This window comes from Thalassophryne amazonica, chromosome 13, assembly GCF_902500255.1.
Source record: "Thalassophryne amazonica chromosome 13, fThaAma1.1, whole genome shotgun sequence".
In the NCBI taxonomy this organism is placed as follows: Eukaryota; Metazoa; Chordata; class Actinopteri; order Batrachoidiformes; family Batrachoididae; genus Thalassophryne; species Thalassophryne amazonica.
This window is the reverse complement of record NC_047115.1, coordinates 14,122,188-14,144,006: the sequence shown is the minus strand read 5'-3', so window position 1 is coordinate 14,144,006 and position 21,819 is coordinate 14,122,188. Positions and strand designations below refer to the sequence as shown.

The 21,819-nt window shown below is 40.5% G+C and overlaps 1 protein-coding gene across 1 annotated transcript in view; it reads left to right on the top strand.

The window, feature by feature from the left end:
- ehbp1 (EH domain binding protein 1) overlaps positions 1 to 21,819 on the top strand; it is a 331,101-nt gene that overhangs the window by 210,212 nt on the left and 99,070 nt on the right. Inside the window, 3 exon segments of the mRNA XM_034184954.1 lie at positions 863 to 1,687; positions 4,089 to 4,130; positions 10,181 to 10,327. Coding sequence (XP_034040845.1) covers positions 863 to 1,687; positions 4,089 to 4,130; positions 10,181 to 10,327 — 1,014 coding nt within the window.

The window sequence follows — 21,819 nt, the reverse complement described above, 5'->3', positions numbered from 1 at the left end:
ATAGAAGTAGCGAAATGGATGGAATATGGTAAACAAGCTCTTCAAACAACAATCCATAGGGCAAATAAAGGTGAAAAAATACAGCATATTAAAGTCAGAGACTGAGATGGAGAAAAAGACAAGATTGACAGACTAGGGAGATCTGCAGAGGCAGTGAAACAAACGGGTGTTGCAACAGGTTGGAATTAGATAAACACTATCAAGCAGGCCAGATACAAGCTGTGATACCTGTACGAGAGGGAAGAGGGGAGGGGAGCAGGCTGCCGTGTGTGCGCCTGTGTGTGTGTGTTTGCAGGAATGGAGGGAGGTATCTGTGTGTATGCTGTTAATCTATTTATTTACCTGTCATTGACTGCGATAATGGTTTTCATCCCTTCTCTCTCTGTCTCAGTCTATCTGGTGATGGGGGATTGGGTTCCGTGTGTCGTTTGATAATCAGAGCTGTATTTTCTCACTCTAATCAGACCAATTACACGCGTGACGGAGAGCGTGGGCAGGTTGATGTAGCAGACTGATAAGACACGCACACATACTTGGGGATTAGATGCTCTGTCTTGGGGTATCTGCATCTCTTATCAGGGACAGCCATCCCTGACATGACCTGTCAGCAGCCATGCCAAAGGTGTGTTTTGTGTACAAGCACACACATGGTTCATGCATGCAGTGCGTCATGCACAAAATAAAATCTACTGTATGTGCCACAAAATTAATGTCACCACTTATGGCCACTCATTTATTGCTCTCACCCTCTTCTGAACTTTTTTGGAACCAATTTAGAAGTCAGGCATCACCTGTAACAGTGGTACTGTGGAATTACAGGATTGTATAACTGTAGGTGTGTTTTTATTTTTGTTTTTGGCAGGCTTATGATGGCTTTGCCAGCCTGGGCATCTCTCGTCTTCTGGAACCATCAGACATGGTACTGTTAGCCATTCCTGACAAACTGACAGTAATGACGTATCTGTACCAGATCCGGGCGCACTTCTCCGGGGAGGAACTCAATGTGGTGCAGATAGAGGCCAACAGCAACCGCAGCACCTACAAAGTTGGTGACTTTGAGACTGATACCAACTCCTCCATAGGCCAGGACAAGTTCTACGCTGAACTCAATGATGTCCAGCATCGCCAGGCTACGACTCAGCCTGTTACATCTTCTGGTAGTGATTCTATCACCTCTACAGCTGCTGAAGAAGAGGGAATGGAACCAGGATCAAAGTCTGACATAGGAATGGTTTCAACCTGCTTGCCATCGATACCACCTTTATCGTCACCTCCTGTCCCTTCGCCGCGCACGACTTTGTCCATTTCAGCAGCAGGTTCTGCCGCTACACCACTCCAAGGATCCAATACGACACCCTCAGACTCTGAAGACAGGGGGAAACTTCTCAAATCTGACACCTTAGACCTTAGTGAGTTACCGCAGAGAGTGGAGAGAGAGATGGAGATGGTAAGACAGCAGAAGGATGAAGGACCAGATAGAAAAGAAGAAGGTATAGAATCCGAGTCCCTCAACAGGAAAACAGCCTCTTCCTCCTCCTCTCCACCTCATCAGAAACTGGGCTTCTCATATAACAGAGACGCTGACCTCATCAAGAAGAAGAGGGCTAGTTTGCGTCACTCTGAATCTGAGCCCGCTTCTGACACAACAACCCCCCCTGTCAACCATACAGACACGTCCCAAAAACAGGTAACCGCCAAGACAAATGATGACATGTCACTAAATACTGTACATTATGGATCTAATAAATGCAGATAGGAAAAATTTATTTGGAAGTACTCGATTTGGATTTGGATTTCTGCAACGGACAGGTTTCACTCTGCTATACAGTAATTATCGGCACAAAAAATAAACTTTTTTCTTCTGATTTTGATTCTTATACCAGAATCCAGGTTCATGGCCAGTAGATTACTCATCTGAGCAGTGATAATCCAGGTCCTCTTTCAAATTTTTATAACACTATGCTCCTGATTAAACAACTACTTATAAATGGAGAAATAACATTAGCAGAATGATTTTTCGATTTATAGAGCAGCCATTCCCAGATTTAAGAATGCCAGGACCTATTTTGAAATCGGTAAACTGGGGTCCAGTGCTCTGCATCCGTCCTTTATAAAACAGCATATATCTAGATACATGGGCATTTATACAATTCAGGAACAATACTGTTAACTATGGAATGAATCAGTGTCATGGTCTCATGGTGCACTTGTAGTACAGTTGTAGTACACCAGGTGACCGTGGCCCACACTTTGGAAATCACCATTAGAAGGTATTACTTAAAGTTAGTCATTGTGCCAATCTGCGCTGCCTTTATTAGTGAGTAAAAAAATTTTCAGTACAATTTATAATAAATATAATTATGCAGGAACAGAAGCAAATTAAATTTTCTGTTTGACAAAATTACAGCATGAGGGGATTATTATTATCATTATTATTATTGTTATTATTATTGTGGATGTCACAGAGATGCATTAAAAGTACAATTCCTTTATAACTTCACAAATTGAACAGTTACCCTGCTTAACACAAATTAATATCTATTGAATATGAAAAAATATTTTGCCAAAGGAGTTTGTCAGACTTCTCCTGGATTTAAATTTCAATCTATTGTGGTATTTAGCTGTGTATTAATATGACGACTTAATTTTTTGGCAGTTGTCTTATGAACATAGTTGGGATCATAACCCCTGAGGTCAGGGTAAATAATGTTGTAAATTAAATCTATAAATTACTTTAAATCCTGTACCTCATACAGCCCTTGATGCAGGCTCTAATGTGACGTAATTCTCATTTTGCAGCTCAGGTCCGGTATTTATATTCTAACAATGTCTTCCTACACATACCAGCAGATGGAGTGTTCAGGGTTTTGTTCTTTTTATCCTTGCACCCTCTGTTTGAGTGAAACTTCCACGACGACATCAGTCATAAGACGGAGGGCACCGTGCACATTCATTCCAAACTGTCGTTCACTAAGCTTTAAATCACGACCTTGTTGATACCACTGCTGAGATGACCGTAGCCGAATTCTGCCGCTCTGCATTAGATGGTTGTCGTTGTCTGTCTGACTTTGGAGACCCAGACGCATTGAGGCCGGGCCCTTAACATGTGGTGACTACAGAAGGCGCCCAGGAGAACCCCCTGATTTGACATTTCATTACATTTTTCATTATATTTCTCATCCCTTCAGTTGATGGCAGTTGGTACTGTGACTGCTCAGGCGTGGCTACGCTTTTGCGCACAGCACACCTCATCCTGTGGCATGCACACACTGGAACGCACCTGTATGCCTACGCGTACACACTTACACACAAACGCACACACAGGCACACCTGTGCCTGTGTTGTTTAACCCCAGATTACCGCTTCCTGTTTACATGCTGAAAGGTCACGGGACAGGTGGGGGGGGCAGCAGGGGGGCGTTATGACAGCTATGACACCCTATTTTGATCTGCTGTTATCGAGTTAGCGGGATGCATCCTTGACAGCAGCCAGACCATATTTTAGGTGGTGAAAGGATAAACAGCCCTGTTGTGATGTTTCTCTGTCTAAACAAAATTTAAAACTGCCCCCCCACCACCCCACCCCACCTCGTTTGCTCTTCCATATAATACAACTAGGATTACTTTGCTGATATCATTCTAGTCTAGCATCGTGTATGTTTTGCTTTCTTGTCTAAGCTGTCATGCTCTCCACACCACTGGCCCCAGACAGGGCTGTGAGCCCACCTTGTCGTGTGGCTGTGTAATGCCAAAATGCAGGTCCAAAGTGCAGGTGGAAGATAATTTACTCTTCTATTAAATAAACTTCTCACTTCCATTTGTCTATTGTGTCAAACTGGTAGATGAAAGTGTCACACAGTTTGTATTTTGAGGACATTATATTTGATTGGCCTTCACAAGGTCACATATTTACAGCAATTTCTTAAGAATCAGGGGCGATATTTCCAAAATAAGTAGCAGCATTTCTTTCATTGTGTTGATGAAATACTAAATTGTTGCAGCTCTAACTACAAATCTTACTGTTATTGGTGTTTTGCCATATGTGTTCACATTGCAATTTTGTGTTGCACTGTATTTTCTCTTCCAAAGGAGCCAACACCTGCCCCTGTATCCAGTCCCCCAGCTGAGAAGGTGGGTGGTATTTTGAAGAAGGTAATTCATATCTAATCAAAACCATTTTATTTAATGTACACATCACCTCTGTGTTGAGGCATTTGGCTAATTCTATGCTAATGGAATAACAGCGACAGCAAAATCTGGCCATATTTGAGCTTACTATTAAAGATTTGCTCTGATAATCAAATCAAATCAATTTTATTTATATAGCGCCAAATCACAACAAACAGTCGCCCCAAGGCGCTTTATATTGTAAGGCAAAAGCCATACAATAATTACAGAAAAACCCCAACTGTCAAAACGACCCCCTATGAGCAAGCACTTGGCGACAGTGGGAAGGAAAAACTCCCTTTTAACAGGAAGAAACCTCCAGCAGAACCAGGCTCAGGGAGGGGCAGTCTTCTGCTGGGACTGGTTGGGGCTGAGGGAAGAGAATCAGGAAAAAGACATGCTGTGGAAAAGAGCAGAGATCAATCACCAATGATTAAAAGCAGAGTGGTGCATACAGAGCAAAAGAGGTGAATAAAAAGAAACACTGGGTGCATCATGGGAAACCCCCCAGCAGTCTAAGTCTATAGCAGCATAACTAAGGGATGGTTCAGGGTCACCTGATCCAGCCCTAACTATAAGCTTTTTCAAAAAGGAAAGTTTTAAGCTTAATCTTAAAAGTAGATAGGGTGTCTGTCTCCCTAGTCCGAATTGGGAGCTGGTTCCACAGGAGAGGAGCCTGAAAGCTGAAGGCTCTGCCTCCCATTCTACTCTTACAAACCCTGGGGTGATATGGTACTATGAGGTCCCTAAGATAAGATGGGACCTGGTTATTCAAAACCTTATAAGTAAGAAGAAGAATTTTAAATTCTATTCTGGAATTAACAGGAAGCCAATGAAGAGAAGCCAATATGGGTGAAATATGCTCTCTCCTTCTAGTCCCCGTCAGTACTCTAGCTGCAGCATTTTGAATTAACTGAAGGCTTTTCAGGGAACTTTTAGGACAACCTGATAATAATGAATTACAATAGTCCAGCCTAGAAGAAATAAATGCATGAATTAGCTTTTCAGCATCACTCTGAGACAAGACCTTTCTAATTTTAGAGATATTGCACAAATGCAAAAAAGCAGTCCTACATATTTGCTTAATATGCGCATTGAAGGATATATCATGACCAAAAAATGACTCCAAGATTTCTCACAGTATTACTGGAGGTCAGGGTAATGCCATCCAGAGTAAGGATCTGGTTAGACACCATGTTTCTAAGATTTGTGGGGCCAAGTACACTAACTTCAGTTTTATCTGAATTTAAAAGCAGGAAATTAGAGGTCATCCATGTCTTTATCTCTGAAAGACATTCCTGCAGTTTAACTAATTGGTGTGTGTCCTCTGGCTTCATGGATAGATAAAGCTGGGTATCATCTGCGTAACAATGAAAATTTAAGCAATGCTTTCTAATAATACTGTCTAAGGGAAGCATGTATAAAGTGAATAAAATCGGTCCTAGCACAGAACCTTGTGGAACTCCATAATTAACCTTAGTCCGTGAAGAACACTCCCAATTTACATGAACAAATTGTAATCTATTAGATAAATATGACTCAAACCACTGCAGCGCAGTGCCTTTAATACCTATGGCATGCTGTAATCTCTGTAATAAAATTTTATGGTCAACAGTATCAAAAGCTGCACTGAGGTCTAACAGGACGAGCATAGAGATGAGTCCACTGTCTGAGGCCATAAGAAGATAATTTGTAACCTTCACTAATGCTGTTTCTGTACTATGATAATTCTGAAACCTGACTGAAACTCTTCAAATAGACCATTCCTCTGCAGATGATCAGTTAGCTGTTTTACAACTACCCTTTCAAGAATTTTTGAGAGAAAAGGAAGGTTGGAGATTGGCCTATAATTAGCTAAGATAGCTGGGTCAAGTGATGGCTTTTTAAGTAATGGTTTAATTACTGCCACCTTAAAAGCCTGTGGTACATAGCCAACTAATAAAGATAGATTGATCATATTAAGATCGAAGCATTAATTAACGGTAGGGCTTCCTTGAGCAGCCTGGTAGGAATGGGGTCTAATAGACATGTTGATGGTTTGGAGGAAGTAACTAATGAAAATAACTCAGACAGAACAATCGGAGAGAAAGAGTCTAACCAAATACCAGCATTGCTGAAAGCAGTCGAACATAAAGATATGTCTTTGGGATGGTTATAAATAATTTTTTCTCTAATAGTTAAAATTTTATTAGCAAAGAAATTCATGAAGTCATTACTAGTTAAAGTTAAAGCTCGGCTCAATAGAGCTCTGACTCTTTGTCAGCCTGGCTACAGTGCTGAAAAGAAACCTGGGGTTGTTCTTATTTTCTTCAGTTAGTGATGAATAGTAAGATGTCCTAGCTTTACGGAGGGCTATTTATAGAGCAACAGACTTTTTCCAGGCTAAATGAAGATCTAAATTAGTGAGACGCCATTTCCTCTCCAGAAGGAAGTGTCCATTCTACCGATATGACTGAATTTACATACGTACAGTGGCACCTGTACACTTTCACAATTGCTTACTATGTGATGCAAAATTACAATTTAAAGTTAATAGGATACATGAAAGAGAACAGTATGAGTACAGGTAGCTCAGGGGGAGGAAGTGTGTGGTTGCCAAGATGTAGGCCTAGGATTGATTCTCGGTCACACTACCTGTCTGTGTCCTTGGACATAGGAAAGGTAGTCATAGTGGTCATAGTGCCAGCTTTTCTGGTCAACTATCCTGCATCAGACCAGCATCCCCTCTAGTTGAAGTGATAGACTCTTATCCACATCACACTACGGATCCAGGAATAAGCACCAGCATCAGCTGGCCTCAGGGCTTATACAACCCCTGGCAAAAATTATGGAATCACCGGCCTCGGAGGATGTTCATTCAGTTGTTTAATTTTGTAGAAAAGAAAGCAGATCACAGACATGACACAAAACTAAAGTCATTTCAAATGGCAACTTTCTGGCTTTAAGAAACACTATAAGAAATCAGGAAAATAATGGTGGCAGTCAGAACGGTTACTTTTTAGACCAAGCAGAGGGAAAAAATGTGGAATCACTCAATTCTGAGGAAAAAATTATGGAATCATGAAAACAAAAGAATGCTCCAACACATCACTAGATTTGTTGCACCACCTCTGGCTTTTATAACAGCTTGCAGTCTCTGAGGCATGGACTTAATGAGTGACAAACAGTACTCTTCATCAATCTGGCTCCAACTTTCTCTGATTGCTGTTGCCAGATCAGCTTTGCAGGTTGGAGCCTTGTCATGGACCATTTTCTTCAACTTCCACCAAAGATTTTCATTGGATTAAGATCCAGACTATTTGCAGGCCATGACATTGATCCTATGTGTCTTGTTTGCAAGGAATGTTTTGACAGTTTTGTTCTATGGCAAGATGCATTATCATCTTGAAAAATGATTTCATCATCCCCAAACATCCTTTCAATTGATGGGATAAGAAAGTGTCCAAATATCAATGTAACTTGTGCATTTATTGATGATGTAATGACAGCCATCTCCCCAGTGCCTTTACCTGACATGCAGCCCCATATCATCAGTGACTGTGGAAATTTACATGTTCTCTTCAGGCAGTCCATCTTTATAAATCCATTGGAACGGCACCAAACAACAGTTCCAGCATCATCACCTTGCCCAATGCAGATTCGAGATTCATCACTGAATATAACTTTCATCCACAGTCCACGATTGCTTTTCCTTAGCCCATTGTAACCTTGTTTTTTTCTGTTTAGGTGTTAATGATGGCTTTTGTTTAGCTTTTCTGTATGTAAATCCCATTTCCTTTAGGCGGTTTCTTACAGTTCGGTCACAGACTTTGACTCCAGTTTCCTCCCATTCGTTCCTCATTTGTTTTGTTGTCCATTTTCGATTTTTGAGACATATTGCTTTAAGTTTTCTGTCTTGACACTTTGATGTCTTCCTTGGCCTATCAGTATGTTTGCCTTTAACAACCTTGCCATGTTGTTTGTATTTGGCCAGAGTTTAGACACAGCTGACTGTGAACAACCAACATCTTTTGCAACATTGCATGATGATTTACCCTCTTTTAAGAGTTTGAAAATCCTCTCCTTTGTTTCAATTGACATCTCTCGTGTTGGAGCCATGATTCATGTCAGCCCACTTGGTGCAACAGCTCTCCAAGGTGTGATCACTCCTTTTTAGATGCAGACTAATGAGCAGCTCTGATTTGAGGCAGGTGTTAGTTTTGGGGATGAAAATTTACAGGGTGATTCCATAATTTATTCCTCAGAGTTGATTGATTCCATATTTTTTTCCTCTGCTTGGTCTAAAAAAGTAACCGTTACTGACTGCCACAGTTTTTTCTTGATTTCTTATAGTGTTTCTTAAAGCCAGAAAGTTGCCATTGAAATGACTTTAGTTTTGTGTCATGTCTGTGATCTGCTTTTTTTCTACAAAATTAAACAACTGAATGAACATCCTCCGAGGCCGGTGATTCCATAATTTTTGCCAGGGGTTGTATATAGGACCACTTTATAATGTAGTCTCAACTGTTCCAAGTGTAGGGAGTGAGGAAACTGGAATCCCAGTGAGGTCACAGGGTCATCCAAAAATAAGTATGGCTGCTCTTGTGATGAACCTTGTGTGCTAGAATGCTGAAAATTTCTATGTTATGGCAGAAAAAACAGCATGTAGCATGGTAAAATCACTGCCAAATGTAACGTTGGTAGTTGTCTTTGAGATTTGTCACTTTTAATGGGATAAAAAGAGACTGGTGAAAATTGTGTGGGTGTTATCTTGTCTGTCCTCCTCTAACCTCTTTATCCTAGTGTTCACTCAGAATGATCAGCTGTCATTATGCAAATTTGCAGGCTGTGTGACACATAACTACTCAGAAAACACTGTCGTAGGAACAGACATCACATTATTATAATGACTTCATATCTGTGCTACTAAAAAAGTATAAATGGTTGCAGCTCATTCAAAAATGCTGCTCAACTACTGATTATTAGAAAAAGAAACATTAGTATTGTGCTGATATTGAAGTCTGAATATTTGTTTTCTGTTAGTTCATTTTGATTTTAAGCAGGGTTCCCGAAATACCCGCAACTGTGTGTCTGTATGCATCTCCAATCCTGATCTGTGAGTTTAATCACTGTCTAAAATTCACTCTAGTGCGTATGCCATTTGGTTCATTCATCATGCCTTTCACTCGTTACCTCATCTTGAATTTACCAGCGGCTATCTGATAGCAACGGAACATAAACACTCCTGCTACTGTCCACATCAGTGCAGTCAGAGCTTTAAATAGGTATCATGCGTCGCAATCTGACATTTACTCTACAGATTTTGACGAGTTAAAAAAAAATAAATCGGAAATTAACGTCCACCCTGTACTTATGTGCTGCACATGTTTTTTCATGAAACACTCACCGTTCACGCTGTTAAAACCCCTCAATAACTCCTGTTTCACACCAGACATTAATTAAAACAAAAAAGTTAAAAAAACAAAAAAAACAAAAACAAACTTTGTGATTCTTAACATGGTCTGAGTGATGGTTTGCAGAACAGCAAGTCTCCCACTGTGTAGTGCATGAATGAGTGGTGGCCCTGCGGGCCACCTGTGGCGCTTTTCTCCTTTTGTGTGGACATGCTTTACCATGGTGTCTGAACTTAAACACTGAAGATAAAGTGCACTCTGAGATGCCTTGGATGCCCTTTCTGATGCAACTTAAAATCTTCAAGGTGAAAGAATCTAATATGCATGTTTTTGATGATGGGTAGAAACTGGAACAGCAGAAGGAAACCCACACAGACACACATGCGCGCGCACACACACACACAGGTGGGCTTCAACCTCAGGACCTTCTTACTATGTATGAATAGTGCTAAACACCATAACAAAAAAAAACCTTTTAGCAGAACTTGTTTGTAATCTGGTCATCTCTGCATTGATGCTGTCAAAACCGTTTTTTTCCTCCCAAATAACATGCTGTTGTTAATTCCCACATTGCACCATTTCCTGAGTAAAGCCTGATCTGTGTCTTGTCTTGGCATCTAGAAGGTTCTGAGTCGTCAGGAAGAGCTGAAGGAGAGAGCCAGACTTCTCCTGGAGCAGGCTCGCAGAGATGCTGCAATGAAAGCCAGCAACAAGAACGCCACCAACTCCACTGTCACTGGGCACACCAAGGCCACAAACATCTGTGATGTAAGCGCACGTTTCTTTAACTGACTCAATCTAAAAACTTCCTAAAATAGTCATGCAGCGTTATTTTACATTTGGAATCACTGTGGACTCCTGAAATGTGAGTTAAAACTGGTTCTGTAGATAATTTCAGTGATATTTGTGTAGTGTCTAAAAAAGCCCCACAACTTTCTTTTTGTTTGTTTATATATCATATTTCTTCCAACTGCACTGAGTTATAGTGTTATATGAATGATTGTGCTGTGATACTTTGAGGTCTCCGTGCACAGTGCCAAAACCTTCTCTGTGCTGATACAGTGCATCAGCAACAAAACATGTTTGCTAATTGTACCACTAATATGCTGTGCTGCATGCTTTAGTTTTTTCATGTTGTTTGTTTTAATGTTTAGCATCTTGTTCTAGTCTCTTCTGACCGTGTACTGTGTAGATACGAGACAAACCCTCATAATGTCACCCATAGGTTTTATGAAGAGCAGTTTAGACTCTCAGATACATTGAAGATGGAAACATGACTTAAATATGTACATTGGTGCTGGTTAAGTGGTGGGCTTGAGACCAGAGAATCTTCTGTTCAATTCCCTTACAGACTGGAAAATCCCTATGGACCCTTGGGCAAGGTCCTTAATTCCCACTTGCTCCCCATCTGCAGTTGAGCATCTTGCATGGCAGCACCCTGACATCGGTGTGTGAATGGGTGAATGTGAGGCATCACTGTTAAGCATTTTGGGCTTTAGATTTAGGATGGAGATTCGCTATATAAATGTAGTCCATTTACCATGATTAGAATGTGTCCAAATAGCATATTTTCTATGTACCTCAATTAGAAACAAAGAAAAATGATTTAGACACATTCTGATCATGTGCAATGAAAGTACATATTAAAATCATTGCAAATACACAGACTTGTTTTTTTTTTCTCCAGTGTAGCATGGCTCAAATTATCTCCATTTTGGTAGTGTCTAACCCCCAGCCATCCCATAATTGACATAGAGGTGGAATGTGGGAAGACCTGGAATGTGGGAAGTTGAATGAAGCCTGAATGCACCCCCATCTCACAGTTGCCATACACCTGAATCTAAGCTAAGACTAACAGGCTAACTTTGGTCTGGTGTTTGATTAATGCATATTTTGTTGACTGGAAGGTGGTTGTTGCAGGTGTTAACACGTATAACCAACCTTTGCAATTGGTTGCACCAACATTGGATCTAATGTCACTAAGTTACCTACTAATAGTTACGTATAAATTAAGTAATGCTAAAATTTCACTCAACAGAGATACTGGAGCACCTTTACTACAATTACAGTAGCGTTCAGAATAATAGTAGTGCTATGTGACTAAAAAGTTTAATCCAGGTTTTGAGTATATTTCTTATTGTTACATGGGAAACAAGGTACCACTAGATTCAGTAGATTCTCACAAATCCAACAAGGCCAAGCATTCATGATATGCACACTCTTAAGGCTATGAAATTGGGCTATTAGTAAAAAAAAAGTAGAAAAGGGGATGTTCACAATAATAGTAGCATCTACAAACTCAAAACTATTATATTCAAACTGCGTTTTTAGCAATCCTGTGAATCACTAAACTAGTATTTAGTTGTATAACCAGTTTTTCATGATTTCTTCACATCTGAGAGGCATTAATTTTGTTGGTTTGGAACCAAGATTTGCTCGTTACTAGTGTGCTTGGGATCATTGTCTTGTTGAAACACCCTTTCAAGGGCGTGTCCTCTTCAGCATAAGGCAACATGACCTTTTCAAGTATTTTGACATATCCAACTGATCCATGATACCTGGTATGCGATATATATAGGCCCAACACCATAGTAGGGAGAAACATGCCCATATCATGATACTTGCACCACCATGTTTCACTGTCTTCACTGTGAACTGTGGCTTGAATTCAGAGTTTGGGGGTCGTCTCACAACTGTCTGGGCCCTTGGACCCAAAAAGAACAATTTTTACTCTCATCAGTCCCACAAATATTCCTCCATTTCTCTTTAGGCCAGTTGATGTGTTCTTTGGCAAATTGTAACCTCTTCTGCACATGTCTTTTATTTAACATAGGGACTTTGCGGGGGATTCTTGCAAATAAATTAGTTTCACACAGGCGTCTTCTAACTGTCGCAGCACTTACAGGTAACTCCAGACTGTCTTTGATCATCCTGGAGCTGATCAGTGGGTGAGCCTTTGCCATTCTGGTTATTCTTCTATCCATTTTGATGGTTGTTTTCCATTTTCTTCCATGCGCCTGTTTTTTTTTTTTTTTTTTTTTTTGTCCATTTTAAGGCATTGGAGCTCATTGTAGATGAGTGACAACTCCCCCAATTAAAATAACTTAAATACATAAGCTAATAAAAACAAATACTCCTCCATAAATGTTTCATTCTGGGTTGTATGTTTATAGCCTTGTAATGACTCACTTTTGGAACCAGCCTCAAGGGACTGTAAGATTTGCTCCTTTGAAGTTGCGTTTGTTTTTTCGGTAGCAGAGGTTCCTGCTCGGCCCCTGACTATGATTTATGTGTGCATGACTTGTTGCTGTGTGCAGCAGTGTTGTGTAGCATCGCCTTGATGTGCAGAGGCTACTAGAGTGACCACCAACCTGTTCAACACCATCATAGCACTTTTCCAGTTCCTCAGTTGCTGCTCACTGCACTTAGCAACATGCTTGAAAATCCTGTCCAGACGGTCTCAACTCTTTCTCCCCGTCGTCATCTTCTGGCAGTCCACTTTGAGAAGAACATGACTTATCCTTATTAACTTCTGCCAGAGTCTCTTGAGAACTGCTGAACATCACAACCTGAACGTGTCACGAAGAATGAAATGCGGTTGAATTCCCTCTTCTCTCTTAAAATGTATATTTCGCTTTCAGTCTCTCCTCTTTGGTCATCTTGACACTGCAGTTTTTTTTTGTTTTTTTTATGACACCCTGACCAAATTTGCTTCACCCTCAATTTCTTCTCACACTGGGGTAAATGTTGCGCACAAACACCTGTCAGCAAAAAGTACAATTGGCGGTAAAGAGGGGCGAGGCTCACTGTACCGAAGCAAACTAGACCAGAGAAGACGTGGGTGAAATTGCCAGCTCTGAACCACGCACGCTCGACTGAGCATAATACACTGGGAGGGGAGGGGGCACGCTGATGGACCAGGACTTACCCTGGGAAAGCACTGTGGTTAAATCCTCAGTGAGGATTCCAAATGTTCAGGGGAAGGAAAGGGGGCAAGTCAAATAAATAAATAAATACTGTTTTGCGAGAATTGATGACAAGGATTTGAGGGGGAAAATGAATGAATACCTTTTGGTAATGAAATATCTAAAAGGCACCAGCCGCGGGGCCCTGCATTTTCTGCCGGAATCTTTAAAAGCAAATATGCCCTTGAATTAGATGTTTTTTTAATGTGTGTGTGCATTAGCGTGTGTATCTGGCTACACACAGCCCTGCGTAGAATTGTGTGTGTGGTCAGTATTTGTCTGCGTGTGGGCGTGACAGTGTTGGTGTTTATGCCTCTGTGCAGGCTATAGGAACAACTATTCTGGCACAATCTAAGGAAATAAACGAGGACCTTCCAAGGACTGGTGGCGCTGAAAAGTCTTCAGAGGAAGAAAGAAAATTAAAAGCTTTTTTTTTTTTTCTTTTTATTTCAAAAGCTGCAGCAGCACTGATATATTCCTTCAGTGACGAAAAAAGGCCCTCTACTGTCCCTTGTTGTGCTGCAAGATGGCTGACTTCACATAGATTAACTCCTTAAAGTAGCTGCGCCCACTCTGCTGTCTGTCTTCTCTTGATTTCCTTTCTAATTTCCAAGGACAATTGGTTAATAACCTCCCTCACACAAACACACACACACACGCATATGTGAAGGAGGGAACATAGGGGAGGGGCAAGATGCAGATATTGAATTGTTTGCACTTTTTAATAGAAAACATTGATCAAAGGAATACACCTGGCCTTGAGGCCAATGTGCTGATAATTGTTAGTGATTCAGATTAGATTACTTGATGTCTTGTTTTGATTAGCGTGTGTGTGTGTGTGTGTGTGTGTGTGTGTGTGTGTGTGTGTGTGTGTGTGTGTGTGTGTGTGTGTGTGTGTGTGTGTGTGTGTGTTCATGTTATCAGTTGGAGAAGCCCAAGCCTTTCCCATCTAACACTCCATCTGTCTAAGTAGGTGCTTTGTGGTTTAGCATGCATAAGGTATCATTTAATTCAATTAAAGCTGCCTTCAATCTTCTCAGGAAGTGGCTAATGTAGGGGCAAGACAATGATTTGGGCAGAGGAGGGGGTTTGCATCAGGCAGTTTCGGGGTGTAGCTTCAAAGCACATGAGAATACCGATAATCTGAGTTTGTCATTCTTAAAATCATGTACAGCAGGTAGCTCAGTGGGGTAAGGACTTGCCAGGATGTAAATATGCATTTGATTCCCAGTTGTGCTACCCATCAATATCCTTGGACAAGACACTTCATCTGCAATGTGTCAGGCCACCCAGATGTAAATGGCTACCAGCCCTGGTTAAGGGAGTAACCTGCATTGGACTGGTGTCCCATTGAAAGGGTGTTGGAGACTCTCATCCACTTTACGCTACCAGATCGAGGATAAGCACAGACACCAATGTGTCTCAAGGTCTATATCGGACTTCTTTTTTAAAATAATGACTAATTCTAAGTGATCTCCTTCTTCTGACAGTCTGTTCAGGTCATCATAAAAGTTTCAAGTCTCTTGTTTTGAAACTGAATCTTTAGGTTCCAACTTTCCAAGCAGAGCTCATTGGTAAAAGATATAGTAGACTTATTTTGACTTTAAATGGAGACACAATTAGAAGTAAAAATTAAACCACAAAACTTCAAATGAATCACTGTGCATGAGTCAATGAAATACTCTTGACATAAACTAATATTATTTATTGATTTTGTAATCATATTTGAGTCACTATTGCTGAAATTATTATGAGGCAGGTTTCCATTTCCCTCCAAATTGTGCAGTTTGAAGTAGTGAAATGAATATATGCTTAGTGGAAACATGTATTGCAAAAACCTCTCAAATGTCAAGAGTGTATATGCTCGTATGAAGTGTTTTTTTTTTTTCTTCAAACCGTTATTTTGCAAAAGTGCAATTGAAACGTTTTTCCTGCTATTACAGGTCACATGATGTACAGACAGTCACATGACATTCTAAAATGCATTGATGAAGTAATAGATGGAGAGTTTGTTAAACATTGTAAGAGATGATGTTACCGTAATATCCAGTTTTTAAAATGCCAGTATTAAGCTGGACTTAGCGATCTGTTGCCAGGATTTATGGAATTACTGTTCTCACGAGAGCCTCCCTACAATGATAGTTATCATGAGAAAATGCTTTATTTGAAAATAATGTGAATAAACACTAATTTTATGGGCACCCCTCCTTCCTTTTTTCAACCACTAACAGCCACACCCGCCTGCCAATATCTTGGAAGTACCACTTTTAAGTCCACATTAAACTTTTCTGGCTGTTAACATGGTCTTTTCATGCTTGCCATCTTCTCACATTATTTCATGGCTGCTTGAGAGTTGTTTGACAGAAGAGCGCTGTTATGCCACTGCGGCGGATGCATCTTAGTCTTTTCATTATAAAACCACACAAACTGCTGTGTGTGGGTTTTGTTTCTCTGACTAACATCATGCTTACAATGTATATGATGATTAGAAACACAAAACTCACCCACAACATACTCCAAATTGCTTCCACAGAAAATCGAGGCATCCTGTAGAGTGCACTCTTTCCTCGGGTATTGGTGTTACCCACTGTTGCGACATTGTTGACACAAAAGTCTAGTTTTAGAATTGTAACGTTATTAAACCACTCTACACTGTGAAACTGGTAACTGGCCATTTGGGGCTTTGTGATTTCAGTCTTTGCTCTGTTATTAGTTTTGTGTAACATTGGTGCTTTAGGTACTTATGTTTTTTCTGTTTGTTTTTTTTTGGCCATTCACACTTTGATAGGCACACAACTGCACAAGCAGTACCACATGGTATTGAGGAAAAATGAAGTGTGTAAATTAAAATGAGAATCATGTCTACAAATCCACAGCCGATGTTGAAGACAACAACACAGCCTGTAGCTCGGTGCAGAACAATATGTTGGATACTTGTTTGGATGTTGTGCGTCGACCTGTTAGCTTGACCTATGCTTTCCCTCCTGCCATCCCTAATTGTAGCTCACAGTGACTGGATCTTTCATCTAAGGTCACAGGTTCTCTTTTCTCTCTCCCTCCCCAGCTGCTCTGTCATTTTCTCTCTGTCTCACTCTTTTGCATCGGTCTGTTTTCTTTGTGTGATCTTTCTTTTACAAATTTATATATATTTTTTAACCACATGATCTTCCTTTTTTGTTTTGACATTTTCTTACCGTCTTTGTCTCTATACTGTTTGATGAATGCGCAGAGCAATTTATTGTTCTGATTTAACATTCTCCTCCGTCTCATCGTCTGTGGGCTCACAAAGTCCAGATGCTGAGAAATGTTGAAAGGACCCCTCACCATTTTTCACACTGCAGCACAATACTGTAAAAAAAAAAAAAAAACATTAAGTGGAAGGCCATTTTTCATTTCATTCTTCAGTTTTTTTTACTCTGTGTCCTTGTTATTATTTTAATGGAGGTGCGTGTGTGTGTGTTCTCTCTCCAGGTCTGCTCATCCATTAGCAGATCAAATCAAATCAAATCAATTTCATTTATATAGCGCCAAATGACACAAACAGTTTGCCCCAAGGCGCTTCATATTGCAAGGCAAAGCCATACAATAATTACAGAAAAACCCCAACTAACAGATGAGAGCAGTAATTTCACACAGGCCTGGCCAGGCTAATTATCAGGGTTCGCACTAGGTTTGGGGAAACATGTACGTGCGATTGCACACAAGCATGCGCTGCACAAACTGTGTGCTGCTCCTGAATTTCCCAACAACTTAGGAAATGCTAAAGCAGCAATAGGTATGTACTGCATGTGCAAGTGCACAGCAAGTGTGGGCTTTTGCATCCTTTTGAACGTGAGTGTATGTGAGTGTGTGTGCTGTTGTGGGCATGCAGGTACCTTGGTGTTTTCCAGGTAAAAGAATTCCCTTGCTCACTGACTCGTTGTGATTCCTATAATTGGGTCCCATTTGATTTTTGCCGACCATCACCTCAGCCGCCACCTTCAGCTCCTCCTCCTCTGTTGCTCTCCCTCCAGGAGTCTCCATAAGAGAGGTTTCTGCTGCTTTGGGTGTGGGTGTTGTCATGTCCTTCAGTCAGCTTTTTCTGTTCCTTGGCTACATTCATGTCCTGCTTTGTGATCCACTGAAACAACATATTTACTACCTGGCTGTTGGTCCAAGTTCTCTGTATTGTCCATAGAAAAAAATGGACCCAGAATGCAATTGCATTGTTAACATTTTATAACTCCAGAATATTCTGACGTGTGAGTGAACTGGGTGTTGAGTAGAATTGTGGAAACCAGTAGCTGAGGAGTCTCTGTTGGCTCTAAAATGTTTAGTGATCTTGACTCCGTGGTCTTTTCAGAATCGATAGACACCCTGATTGCAGCATTTGAGAAGCTGAATGAGAAAGAGCAGTGTCTGGGTTTGCGAGTGCTTGGGATCAAGACTAAGATCCAAGCTTTCAGTGACTTCCTGGACTCGGCCATCGGAAGTGTATCTGTAGTGCCGAATTGTAGAGTTGTTCACTTACCTGAGCAGTGACGTTCACGTTTGTGGAGGAACCTGAATAGATGAACCTGAAAAGAGCTTATGAAGGTGTTTAGTGATGCCAACCTTGTTTGAGTAGAACAAAGTCCAAGTCATTAGGGTCCTGGTGTTTCCTGTTTTACTGTATAGCTGTGAGACTCAGATGCTAACCAGTGATCTAAGGGCACCGGATATCATTGGTAAAAGTAAATTCCGTCAGCTGGTCACTTGTCTTTTTTTTTTCCATTCTTGGTCACCACAACACATCTGAGGTGGATCAGCATGTTGATTTGGCACCTTTTACAATGAATGCCCTTGCTGATGGACCTCAGTATTACATGGAGAGTGGCCAGGGGTGGGGTTTGAACCAGGAAGCCTCTGCACTGGAAACAAGCACACAAACCGCTTGGCCACCAACCCTGCCTACTATATATCTTTGGTACTAGGTCTCTTTGGAGGATCCTTTAGTACTTTTGGAATGATGTGTCAAAGGAGCAGTTACTTTGGGAGACAGGATGTATCAGTGGCATTGTGAGGGAACGTCATGACATTTTGTTGCAGCATATTGTTGGTTACTTTTGCGAGGTTTGAGATGGACCAGTTGTCTGCCTAGATGGTTTCCATATGGAACCCAAGGCAATTCCATAGTGTGGTGGATACACCAGTGTGTGACTCTAGCACATGTTCCCAGACCTGAGCTGAGGGAACTGGAGGCCTTAGCTGCCCCAAAGGCAGCTAGAGTAACATGATCTTAGTCCTGCTGTTAGTGTGTGGGCTAAAGATTATTTTAACCTTTACATTCTTTTAGGAAAAAACAGCCCATGTCTTTGTTGTGGAAATGTTTCATGCCACAATTTCTGTTTAAATTTACCAAAACATTAAAAGATTCCTTTCAGTAGTTTTTGACAGTTGCTTTCAACTTACTCCAGCAGTAATACTGTAGTTTTTCTCCAGTGCTGATTTAAAGTGGCTGCTGTTCCTTTCTTCACCAAGTAAGTCTTCGGTCTTAACCCCCCTCCCGTCTCTTGCCCGCTCTTTTTGAAGAATCGGCCACTAATGAAAGTAAATCGTTTGGTGGGGAGTTTCTGTGGAGTGTGAGTGTGTGTGTGTGTGTGTGTGGTGGTGTGTGAGTTGTGTGTGTGGTGACTGAATTGGTCAGTGTGGAGATCAAAGGCAGCCTCTAAATTTTGCCAGCCTGCGTGTGTGTGTGTGTAATGAGCACGAGAAAGACAGCTCTCCTCAATTACATCACAAGAACTGATCAAGCCATCAGAGTAGGAAAGCTGTACACACACACATGTGCACCACACACACGTGCACATACCTCTGGTGTACACATAAACCTCTTTCTTTTCCTCTCAGCCTTACAGTGGCTGCACACTCTTTCTCCCTTTGAACTACAGATTTACTTCCCCTTTCTCTCTCTTTCTCTCACAACTCACACATTCTCTGTTTCCTCTGTCAAATTACTGGCGTGCGTTGTGTTCACATTTGACCAAGTGGTTTCCACTGTACAGTCGTGGAAGTGTTGAAAGTTTTTTTTTTTTCATGTTCACTTGTAGCCCAGAATTCTCTCTACAAAACATCTTTTGTAATGTTGCCATGAACCGTGGCCTGAAAACCTACTCTGTGGTCACTAAATGTGCAGGGGCCCGGCTGGAATGTTCCCATCCTGACCATTTTGTATCAGGTAATCAAACTAGCAATACAAAGTTTGCTGGAAACCATTCAGTTGGTGCTCTGATCATAACGTCTAATCACGGTTTTCCCACAGTAGCACAGGTATATCAAAAAGGGATGTCATCTTTGAAAACAAAAAAGATTTAGTCTGTTCTTTTTGCTTTAGTCACACAGAATTGTAACAGTAAATTAGCATTGAATTCTTTTGCTGTTATAATATTTAATCAGTTTGAAACACTTCGCAATTTGAGGTTTGTCAGAACTATTTTAAAAGAATGGAATTGTAGCGATGTGCTTACTTTATTGCAGTATGAATGGATGAAGTTCTATAAACTGTGGCCCTTGGCCTGTTATCATTCATACTTAATCAGTCTATGAAATATCAAAAAAAAAATATTTTTAAGAATCCAGAGACAAGGTGTTTGGATTCAAATGGTCTTATTCTCTCAAATTAACATTCCAACCATATGCCATTTAAATGTCATAAACTGGTTAAAACACTCATAATCCTCATTTTTAAGACATTTTTAACGTAATGCCTTTTTTTTTCCTGCATGTGAAGGTGGACGACTCCTGCAGAAGGTGGTTGTGAGTTGGCAGTTACTTAATGTTCTGACATCTTCCATCCCAAAGTTGAGCTCATGTTCCCTTGTTCTTTCTTCCTCCTTTCTCTTTTTTGTGTCTCATTATTGTCCTTTCTCTGTCTGTCTCTCTCTGCAGTAATATTTTGTCTGTTTAAAGGCTAAAAGCCCTTCCGGTCTCACATGCCTGTCGTGACAAGCTCCACCGGCGTGTGAGTTCTGTGTCCTGTGTGCACCACTCGACCTGTTCTACCTGTCCTACTGCACAAGTGCTATTTGTTAATTATGCACTCACCTGGTGTGAGAAAAGTTGACCCATGAAGCGACAGTTAAGCTGAGCCTCAGAAATTAAACGTGTGCTTTCATAGGTTTGTGTATTAAGTAGCACAGTTTAACAACTGATTTGCATTGTTCTTTAAATTGTTTTGAACTGTACATTTTATGCAAGTGCTTATTTAGTTATTGTAGGAAAAAAACTCAGCAGTGCATATAGTACTTTTTTACGCTTTCACTTAAACCTGCATATCCTACATTTCCACTGGCACACGTTTATAGTCTGACACACGTATACAGACTGCAGTGCGACACCACTCCCATGCTGACATCTCAGATTCATATTTATGTCCCCATAACGCACATGCAGACCCCTATCATGGGCACGCACCCGTCGAATCATAATTAGGCCATGTCCTGGTTCTTTGATAGCCATGTACAGTGGCTCTTCTTTAATTCTTTATCAAATGCATTGATCACTGTAGGCCTTGCACGCCCATTGATCCGTGCAGTCTGTCTGGAGCCAGCCGATAAGCCCCCTTCGTTTTCGTTCTCTCTCTCTCTCTCTCTCTCTCTCTCTCTCAATTTAGCAGTATGGGTTTTTAAGGTTTTTTTTTATTTGCTAATGCAGTTATAAAAAGCCTGATACTATCCACAAGTTTTAAATATGTTTTTAAAAATGTACTTATTTGGATGACAAATATTCTCTTAAAATCAAACCATCCTATATTAGTGTGTGTGTGTGTGTGTGTGTGGAGAGAGAGAGAGAGAGCACATTGTCTTTTTTGTATATTATTGTATATTATAATTATGTAATTATTGAATTTGTATTGTCTTGTTGTTTGTGTTCTTATTATTTTTCATTAATTATTTGTTCATTTGCACCAGTCTATACCATTATGTATTGAGGTGTCTGTTTAATAAAGTGTCATTCTTATAATTATTAAAGTTGTACAGCCTTTCATATTTCACAAAACTGACAAAATTTAGTTTCTAATGAAATCCAACCATTATAATTTGTTTATTTTTGAAACATGCTGAAAATTTACAGCTCATTTTAATGAAGAGAACATATTTGAGGGAAATTCTATGAGGAATATTTTCTTTTCTTTTTAACACTGTCTGCTGGAGGTAACGCGTGTGTGCATGAGGTTTTGAAATTCCTGGAATTTACTTTTGACATCGTGATGCACATACATGCACACTATCATCCGTAAGATGCCTTGTTACTCACTTCAGAGTTGTTATCTGGTTG